Source organism: Lepisosteus oculatus, chromosome 29, assembly GCF_040954835.1.
Source record: "Lepisosteus oculatus isolate fLepOcu1 chromosome 29, fLepOcu1.hap2, whole genome shotgun sequence".
In the NCBI taxonomy this organism is placed as follows: Eukaryota; Metazoa; Chordata; class Actinopteri; order Semionotiformes; family Lepisosteidae; genus Lepisosteus; species Lepisosteus oculatus.
This window is the reverse complement of record NC_090724.1, coordinates 5,136,222-5,147,081: the sequence shown is the minus strand read 5'-3', so window position 1 is coordinate 5,147,081 and position 10,860 is coordinate 5,136,222. Positions and strand designations below refer to the sequence as shown.

At 38.8% G+C, this 10,860-nt stretch overlaps 1 protein-coding gene across 1 annotated transcript; it reads left to right on the top strand.

Annotated features, from left to right (window-relative positions):
• Positions 1-764: 764 nt before the first annotated feature.
• On the top strand, positions 765-10,747 carry tax1bp3 (Tax1 (human T-cell leukemia virus type I) binding protein 3). Its single transcript, XM_069185919.1, has 4 exons — positions 765-983; positions 5,583-5,702; positions 6,476-6,553; positions 8,146-10,747. The coding sequence occupies exons 1-4, from the start codon at positions 945-947 to the stop codon at positions 8,278-8,280; spliced, it is 372 nt and encodes a 123-aa protein (XP_069042020.1). The 5' UTR covers positions 765-944; the 3' UTR covers positions 8,281-10,747.
• The last annotated feature ends 113 nt before the right edge of the window (positions 10,748-10,860 follow it).

The following is a 10,860-nucleotide window of genomic DNA, read 5'->3' as shown; positions in this document are numbered from 1 at the left end:
TGAACTAGGGCTGGCGTCCAGCATGATTCAGACTCATATCAACGCCAAGTGCTCCCCAGCGTGATGTTCCTACCTCGCACTCACCCCTGTCTCACGTTACAGCCTCTAAATGGTCTTTACAGACAGTGCATCAGGTCTCGTCAACCTGGTGTGCTGACGTTTGTCCACAACAGCAAGCAGTACTTGTATACTTGTATCGTGTTTGTGTCATGTTGTGTCCATCCCAGATGTACAGATGTCATTTAACTAACTCTAGTGCTGTTTAAGAGCTGTGCGCTGTCCCTGTTCAATAAACTGGGTGACATCCTTAGGGTGCGTGATGGGCCAGAGGGCAGGTTTTTTTAATGTACCTTGTACAAATAAAAAGAAAAAGAGACCCAGAAGGAAGGGATTTAAAAGGTCTGCAGCTGAATAACATCAGAATTACTTTGAATGCATAAGAAAAATAAACGTGCTTCTTAACAAAACTTGACGAATACATTAATTCCTTGTACCGTTTGAACACTAAACGTTTATTTGTGCAATTTTGTAACTTCAAACTCCAAATAAACATGAGGAGGGATCTTCCAGAATTGTGAAATTGAGCAAAGATTTTTTAATACATTGGCGTCCTTTAAAATTGCAAGGACATTTCCATTAATATAAACAAGACTGCAGTTTAAATTCCAGTTAAATCAACAGCACTTTACTGTGAAGTTTCACGGTAGTGCTTAGTTTTTTATTAAGAGTCTGTATAAATCGGGACGATCGACTTAATTTCCAACACCAACAGTAGGGAGCATTACCTCATCTTTATACGCCCAACCTGGAGCCGAGTCATGAATTATTCACAAAGTCTGCTCATGAATAAGGAAAGTGGTGCTTTAATTGTATTTATCCCTTGTTCGGCTGAGGGCTGTGCCTTTTTTACGGAGTGAGGCGATTTTTATTGTATTTGGTTTACAATGTCTTTTATTCCAGGACAGCCAGTTACAGCGGTAGTGGTAAGTTTCTCTAACAAGAAAACTTTCTTTTGCTTTTCCGTGCATCATCCATAGCGGCTATGGAGCTATTTGAAGGGAATATTTTGTAGGCCTTACAAAGCCTCGGTCTTGCGTATCAAGTTGAAGCCACGGGGGGAAACGCAGAAATCCCTTTGTAGAGCTGTTACGTTGGGGTGCGAGTACGAAAAAATTTTAAATGTATTGTTGCGTGACTAAAGTAATCTACTTTTAACATAAAAAATAACATCCATGGTTTTTACGCGCACGAGTTGTAAAAACTAACATTGGTGTAAATGACTAGTTCAATGCAAACTTGAATGAGAAATTTTATTTTTTGTAAAAGAAAGTGAGTTTTTGTCGTCGTAATTTTATTCACATCATTAGTAGTATGTGTTTGATGCGTTATTGATTTTTACTTAGTAGAACATTTCTGAAAAAAAATTCTGTCTCCTTTGCTTCGGCTCTTTTTGAGAAATCACGGTTCCTTTAAATTTTAAAGGGTACCATCCGCACCCGTGTACTACTACATACATACGGATAACCTGCACTGTATTCTGTATGAAAAGTTTGTGAATTTGAAAGAATTAAAACTTTTATAGAATGCAAAACCTATACAATACAATTATAAATTAATAATACAATTAAGGCTATTTGCTTTGTGGTTATAACAGATGTGCATTCGTTTTAAGTAATTGATCCGATTTTTTTCAACTACAACTACTTACGGTAAATGGTTTCCCCGCGTGTTTACGAAGTGGGTGTATGAGTGAGTTTTTATCATAGTTTGCTCGTCAGGTTTCACGGAACTACAGTATCAAGAAATACATTTTTAATGGCGTGCGGCTATTTTTACCCGTGTTAATTTGTTACACCTGTTTGAATGAAAAATCCTCATATAGATATGAGTACTTGTAGGTTACAGACAATTCCCTATTCGTTTTAATCGTCTTTTCACCAGATGTGGAAAAGACTTACAGACAGTATAGCAATTGTAGCAGAAAATGTATTTTTTTCCCACTGCTGAGTGCATGTTAACTGTTAACCAACAATTCAGTGAATTATTCTATATATGTAATTCTATATATTGCTCAAAAAACATTTGACCGCCTAACAATTTGTTAGTTGTTACTGACACACCTGTCGGCAAAGAGGTGCTCTGAGAAATTCCTCGATGTATTAATTTAGCAGCAATTCTGGTCAGCGTATTTCACGAACTTCAATGAAGAACTGTAACAGCAACATCTGTATCAATTACCTTTTTCGTATTATTCATTCAACATATGTCCAGCTGTTTCATCAAAATGAACGTATGACACTGTTAGCACAAACTGTACTGTGGATTAAACTGTGTTTGCTTACTCGTTATTAAAGAGACCAATCGTAAAAAGCACCCTTATAATGTGAAGGGGAGACCACTTTGTACACACACAGACACACAGTAACTAAGTGGAGAGTTAAGAAAGCATTTTCTAGCTTTTCTCATCTAAACAAATTGACTGATATGGAGAAACTGACAAATTTGTTTCTATTCAAGGTTCCAGCTTTGGGTTTTTAAATATTGAAGGAATGAAGAACCAAGAGCACTGTAGGTGCTGTAGAAGGCTTTATGTATGGTATTTTTTATAGTAAGATCTAAGAAGCCTTGAACCTCGTGTCACCTTGGCAACACACTATTTAAACAACAGTATTGCTAATACACGGAGAGATTCATCCTGTTCACCATGTCAGTACATGAGCTGGCAAACTGCTGGGGTGTGTGACTGACGCCACAGGACATGCTGTTATCCAGGGTCAGTGGGGGCAGATATTACATACGGATGTTGTTTGTATTAGCACGTGCTCACACGATGAAACATGCGATTTTTAGTAAATATTAGAGGAGAAAAGGCATGCAGAATAGAAAAGATATAGGAAGACCTCTTCATATTCTGTGCTTTTGCTGTGTGAGTTACAAGTGAGCACCCCGAGGTCCTTACAAAGAATCTGAATTTAAGTTTTTCAAACTGAGATCCATCCTTCCATTTTCTCATCCATTTAAGATGAACATGGTTGTAGGGAGAGCTGGAAGTTACCCTGGCAAGCAACTGGCACAAGGTGAGATACTGTTCACCTGGATGGCTCCATTTCAGGGCACACACACTCAGAGCAGGGCCAATTTTACAGAAGCCAGTAGACCTACTGTACCAGTATGTCTTTGGACTGTGGGAGGAAACCGGAGCACAAAGTGGAAACCCATGCAAGAACATGTGTTATAAACTCCATGTAGTTAGTACCCCCAGGAATTGAATCCGGGTCCCCAGCGGTTAGCATTGTGAGGTAGCAAACCTAACCATTGTACCACTGTGCTGTCCTCAAACTGAGATATTGAAAAATTTTTTTTTTCATCCACAATCTGGGACACTGTAGTGTTTGAAGCTGTTATTATTTTTATAAGCTTCCTCACATGCATTTATATTGATTTAATTAAAAGGAGTATTTTATAACAATAGAATCTTAAGAGTAACTTCCTGGAAAAGTATTTTAGCTTTGATTGCAAGTACAATAACATATTAAAGAAAGCCAGATGTGAGTGCTAACATTCCAGGTCACACTTAGAAGAAAGAACTTTCATGTTTGCACATCCCAGTCTGATTAGTAAATACAGATATTACACTTTCTGCTGCAGTGCATTGACTGGGTTCCCTCTGAACATGCAGTGAAGTTGACTTCAGACCATCGTAATATGATGAGGGTACTCATGTGTTTTATTGTGTTTCCCAGTTTTCATATGTATTCAGACAACTTTTAAAATGCTGAAAATGCAACTAACAAGTCTGCAAAGTGTTCAGTTCTATCAAGAACCTTGAATTAGATTACTTGATGTATTAAGATAGTGTTAGCTTTCATAGGACTTGAAAATAAGACTTTTGGGTAGATTTGCTATAGGACATGCTGCATGTTATTTCTTTATATTAATGAAGATGCCAGGACATTGCAAAACATTCTCAACAGGATAAGCTAATGATGGCGTTCTTTAAATAGCCAATAGCCTCACTGCAGATTGCCGAGTCCTTGATATTACACATAAGGAGAGGAATGTGAGATAACTGATAAGAAGTTAAATTAACACGTCATAGTCCCAGAACTGGTTTTAGTGCCCTTGTATAGATTATTTAAATATTGCATTGGAGTGAAAAAAGCATTTTCAATATTTAGTTAATCCGCTTTTTGTGAATTGATGTTTCTTAGTTTATCCACAGAGATAGATACAGACTCATCATTCCATTAGATGCTAACATAACTAGTGTGAAGATTGTCAAGTTATGTGATGATATATGGTATTTCAGTAAAGAGTTTTATTTCTTCTCAGTCAGAACAATACATTTTAACAACAGTTAATATAAAAACAAAGAATAGAGCCCAGCTCTTCTAGTCTCTGGCTCAATCTTTTTCTACTGTCCTTATAACTGTCAGCCACACAGCATCTGCTTCTTGCATTATTTTGCTATTAAAAGAGCTTTGTTCGTCACATCGAGCAAACAAACAAAGCACATTACGGATTTTAATCCTAAACTAGTGTGAAGAGTCTAGTAGCTCTCAGCTTGTCAAAAAGTCTCAAACTACTTGAACTACCCGCCTGTCCGAGGTTATCTAAGGGGTTGATGAGTTACAGATAAAGACAACTGAAGAAGTTCTTCTTCTGCCTTTTGGGTGCCAGATGTTATCAGAGAGCGAGACAGACAATAATAAAAGGAACCAAATCAACAAGTTCAACATAATTGGCATAGTTACTGATGAACAGAATGCCAGATGTTTATATGGACTTGATTATCACATATAGGCCTGCTTTGTGTACTGAAATGCCACAGATGCTGCCAAGAGACTGCATCTGTCTCTGTTGCCGAAGAGCTTATTTTTTCCTCCGGTATTTGAGCAGTTGGAGGGTAAATGACTCAAAGGTCTGACAGTCTTGCATGTAAAAGCTATTTGTTGAGTGCCGAGTGGGTGAAAGCCTGCAGGGCTCGAATTCCAAGCAACCTAGAGAATTTAGGGTATTTTCTTAATACTTCATGGGTGCTATTTACCGCTGACTTAATGTCTCATCTGTCCATCTCCTTATGTGGGGAAGAAATCTCTCATAACATTAGAGAGTCGGGATCATGCTTTACGGTTTAATTTCCTTAATCATTTCAGTTTGGCGAGCTAAGGTGGAGTGTGTTTTAACACTTTAGCTCTATTAACTCCTCATCAAAGATGAAAATTGCTTATTTTATTATGATTTAGCACTATTATGGAAATAAACCAATCACTTTCCTTTTAAATGAGTGGAATGAATAAACCCCAGATCTGTAATTGTTGTACACTCAGAAGAAGGAAACGTCGGTAGGCTGTATCCTTTGGAAAGGCCAGATGCTGTAGTGAGATGCTTGGTTAGAAACATGTTTCTGCATGTCTCTAAAGAGGAACATGCATGCATGTGGTTGAACACATGCCTTGCTAGAGCTTTATTGTAATTGCTCCTTGCTTCCTAAAGTTATGTACCTGTGCTTAGTTTGCATGCTTGTGAACAGATCGGATCACTTCACTATAGTGAAGCGGGTTGTTCAATTTGTTTTCCAGCAACGTATCGAAATTCACAAACTCCGTCAGGGCGACAACTTGATACTAGGATTCAGTATAGGAGGAGGAATCGATCAGGACCCTGGGCAGAACCCCTTTTCGGAAGACAAGACGGACAAGGTAGGCAGCAACAGGACTTTAATAATAATTCCTTATACTTATATGGTTTTCTGGACACTCCACTCAAAGTACTTTACAGGTAATGGGGAATCCCCTCCACCACCACCAGTAGCCCCACCTGGATGATATAACGGTAGCCGTAGTGCACCAGAACACTCACCACACATCAGCTATCATTGTGGAGGAGAATGGAGTAAAGAAACCAATTCATAGACGGGATTATTAGGAGGCCATGATTGGTAAACGCCAGGTGGAAATTTAGCCAGGATGCTGGGGTAACACCCCTACTCTTTTTAAAAAACACCCTGGTGTTTTTAATGACCACGGAGAGTCAGCACCTCGGTTTAATGTCACAGCCGAAGGATGGCACTTTTTTTTACAGTGTCCCCATCACTATACTGAGGCATTAGGATCCACACAGACCGCAGGGTGAGCGCCCCCTACTGGTCCCTCTTACAACTTTTCCAGCAGCAGCCTTAGCTTCCTCAGGAGGTCTGGGGTGAAAAAAACACAAAAATCTAAGAATACAGAAGGACATCATGCATGTTTAGTAAATGTCTAGAACAATTGTAAGTTTTTTCATAGACCCTAATTAAAGCAAGTCTAGTATGATCAGGGTCTACAAAATTACTCCTTTGACACTGTTCTAAAACAACTAAATTTACACACATGGAGGCCTCCCACACAAGCATCTGGACTAGTACAGTAATGCTCTGTTTCACCTATATGTGTGCCAAGGTTATTAACTGCAGTGTTTTTACACGATGATGCAGGGAATCTATGTTACCAGAGTGACGCCAGGGGGGCCGGCAGAAGTGGCTGGGCTGATGGTCGGGGATAAAATAATGCAGGTGGGTCTTGATCGGAATCTTCGAGAGGGTGAAACAGGTGATCCCACGTGTCCGAACGATAGGCCCGTTTGCGCTGCCATTTCGGGGTCACATTCATCAGTAGCATCTCGTCTGGCTCAAGAAAAAAAAAAGTTGTGAAAACGCTACTGGAGCGGATCAGGTGTTCCTCTTGGGGAGGAGGTACGGATCAGGGTCAGGTGCTGCCGATGCATTTGACTTGATCCTGGCAGCATAAACACTCGCAGGGATCAGCGCCGGAGGTGCAGTGTCAGTGACGTCTATGGCTCTGGTCTGCGGGTCTGGGCTGCAGCAACAGAGGAAGAGTAAGACGTTCCAGTGCTTTATTGGCTTCTTGAGAGAACCAGTATGCAGCTCATCTGTGCTGCACTCTTCAGGCACTACAGGCTTGTCTTGCTGCATGCAAGCCCCCCAGGAAGACTCCGAGTTGATCCAGTCAGAGTGGAGCAGTATTATCGATGTGATGTGATGCAGAGCTTTTGACTCAAAGTGGAAAGTTTCCGTTCAGGAGATACGGACCAAACCTCCACTTATAATGAGGTTATAAGGACTTATAAGGATAGGATTGACAGGATTTGGTTTTAACAAACCCGAGGAGTACCTCATTCGTAGAAAGAAGCTGGATGCACTGTATTTGTTTTAATGGTAGGATTCCTCCTTCATCGTTTGTGGGGAAGCAAAGCCTCTTTGAGTTTAAAAAATAACACAAGTTAGTCATAAATTAAGTACTGCTTCTTGTTGTTTTCTACATTTTTACTGTCTCAAGATGGGCTTATTTTTTAAATTGTTCTCTGTGCTTTTATACTACATTTAATAAACTGCATCTGTCCGATTTAATTTGTAGCCAAGACAGAGAAGGCAGTATTGGTGGGCATGGGATTTTTTCTTAGCTTTCTTTAGTGTCTTTGTAGCTGTTGTCAATTATTTAATGCTTGTGTTCATTTCTCCATAATAGCCGCCGTCTGAGTTGCGTAGGGGCAGTGCTTATTATTTCATTGGAATTCCGAGGTTGACAAAGCAGTGAAAAGATCTGATAGTAGCTCTCTGTGGGCTTCTCATCTGAAAGATCGGTGTCCACAGTGTCGTCTTTTCTCTGATTTCTTCTGATCCTTGGATCCTATGAAGATTCATTTTCATTTAGCTGTTCACTTTTAGCTCTTTTGTCTAGGTATGGTTTTGCCTTTGAGCCTTTTGTCAGCTGTCTGTAAGCTGTTCTTGTGCTTTATACTGTAGCTATGGCCTCTCATCTGTGGCCTGTAAAACATTCTGCAGGATGCCTAAAACCATTAAGAGAATATGTTGGTTATTCTTTACATGTTGTAAATGTCATTGGATAAAGCCAATTACTCATTATAGTTATTTGTAACAATTTCCTTTCACAGGATCTCAAAGGGCTTAGTGATGAGTAGGACCAAGACTGACCTAATATATATTTCACGCATGTTGCAGTTTTACCGATTTTTCTTTGTCACCAGTTATAGATTTAATCTGAGCAATATGGTCAGCTCCCTGGACACCTTACCCATATCCCATGTCCCGGTATACTATGAATCTTATGCCTCCGTCCTATCCAGGTGAATGGCTGGGATATGACCATGGTGACCCATGACCAGGCACGGAAGAGGCTCACGAAGAAGAACGAAGATATTGTGAGACTTCTGGTGACGAGGAAGTCCCTGGAAGAGGCAGTCCGGCATTCGATGATGTAGTAACGCATAAGACAAGGGCTCTTGATGAGGAATCCGTAGTTTTAATCCACAGCGGGGCTGCTGATCTTGCAGAGCTCATTTCCGACACTTGGGAGGTGTGTATTTCCAGAGTTTTCACCCCCAGCAACCTGCTAGCAGGTTAGATATACTACCTGTCTGGATTTTTCACAGATTGTACAGGGAAAATCCTTTCTGGAATGTGAGGGCCAGCTTCGATTGAATTGTTTTATTCAGGTGGACCTTACCTGTTTGTTATTTATCTCTGCTTTACAGAATTTGTGCATGTGTCGTAACCTTTACAATACAGGCACATTTGGAAGTAATATATAAAAAATGCAAATCTGATTCGAGGGAGAAAATGTTGGAGTGTGATTATTTCAAAGGAAGTTAAGTGTTATAAAATGCATTGCATTTTAGCAAATAAAATGTATGAACATAATTACAGCCTGTTTAAACTATAAACCACAAGAAGAAAGCCGGTCTAGAGTTTGTACTGAATCTCTGAATTTATCGTCATGTTTTGTGGCAACTTCAGTTTTCTTAGTAAGGTAGTAAGCATGTGGATTAATTCTAATGGATTCCTTTAATTTAATTGTGCCAAAAACAATAAGGTATATAGTGCTTTAAAGTACATGTTCTGGGAAAATATGAAAACATTATGAGTATATTTTGATTCATTTTTTTAAGTTTAAATGATACCAAAGTAATGTGCACAGCCTAAATTATGTTTGATATATTTTTTAAAAAACAGCCTTAAAATGCTAAATGGTGGGCCATTTGAGAGGGTAGGGGCACAGGGTTAGCCTGATGTTCTGGGCTTTGTCCCAAATTTTGGGTTTATAGGATTAAAGCAGTTGAGGATCTGAATATCTCGGCCCTTAAACATTACATTAATTCTCCTTTTACAGCATCTTTGATTTTCAGTTCCTGTATGCTTTGCCAGCTCAAAGCCAGCTGATTTTAAATTACAATGGATTAGAATTAAACTAAACTCCCAGCTGTAGCTGCTGCCATCATGACTGCTTTCCAAACTCTTAATTTACAATGCTGATAATGAGTACTTTATTTCCAATTATTTGAAGAAAAGTTTAAGATTTTCCCATTAGTACAAGCACAATTGAGCAGGTTAGTACATTATAGATAGATATACTGCTTATATGGGACAGAAATGTTTTTTGGGAGCCTTCAGACCCCATGTTTTGGAACCACTACATTCGATAACTGTTCAAGTGCCTTTTGTGTCAGCTTGTGTAAGATCAGAGAAGCTGAGCATTCATGGAGATATTAAGTGAGAGCTCTAAAGTAACATGATTGTTTTTCCTTTGTAGTTTTACACTGGAATAGCTTTGCTCAAGGCTAACAATTTGTCCCCCTGTAAATACTATGGGGAAAAAAATGAATTCACATAAACCGTAAAATAAACTTTTTGAATCATATAATCCCACAGCTCCATAAAAGAATAACAGTGAAAGATGTGATCCTTAAAGGGGACAATATAAAGGTAACATTTTCAATTCAGATTTCTCTATCCGTCCTGTAATGGCTCATCAATGGTGGGGTTAACTACACCTTTGTACCATCAAATTGACCACAGTGCCTCAAAAAGGGTAAAAGAAAATGTAAACTATGTGCCTGGTTTACTGTGATTTTAAAACACTTAGTGCAGAGGTTTTCCATCGGCTTTTGATCTTGATGGGGAAACCAAACCATTTAAGCATCTTGTTTCATTGCTACTACAATATCAGAAAGCAATATCTGCAGTTATTACCTCCACCCTATGGAACAGACCTGAAAGAAGAAACTAGTTTTGCTAATAATCAGTGGATTCAACACAGAATACATTTTTTTACTTGGTCATATTTGTTTTTAGTCCTATAGTAAACATTTTCATCAATCACTGCCATAATTGTAAACCTTGGATTCTAATAATCATAGATGCAGTCTCTTCTTATTGTTTGGTGCTTTTTAATCTATGTTTGTTATTGTGGATCCACTATACACGCCTATGCAAGATCGTTCCAATAGGGTTTAGCTAAACCCTAAAACTTCTTAGTATACACACTACATTCCTTTAACACAATGCATTTCTAATTTAACACTTTTTTAAAGACCTAGAAAGGCTGTTTAAACACTACACTGTAAAAATCTTGTTTTGTAAAAGTCTGCTTGGTATTCATACTGTTATGTCTCTGTATTCTTTTCATTTCATTCCTAAAATGCTAATGTATGATTACGCAGACCCCAAAGAGCATTAGTCTTGCACTGTATTTACTTTACAATTAGATAATCCAAGACAAGTACTAATGAAAATCTTTGCAGCCAGTTCCAGTAGTACAGACCTGTGGTAGGACTGTTCTGGATAACAACCTGCTGCAGTTACCCTCCTACTAGCAAGTGTGTGTGGTGCTGTATGTAATAGTTTCTGAAGATATCTTGTCTTGCATTATTAAATGATTATGAGGTACAATACACTTGTAACTGCTGTTTTTCTTGCCAAAATACTCTACAAATAATCATTGAGAAACACGTTTTTCAAAATGCATGGCAAGTAGCTGGCAGAGGAAAGTAGCGGATTCTGTT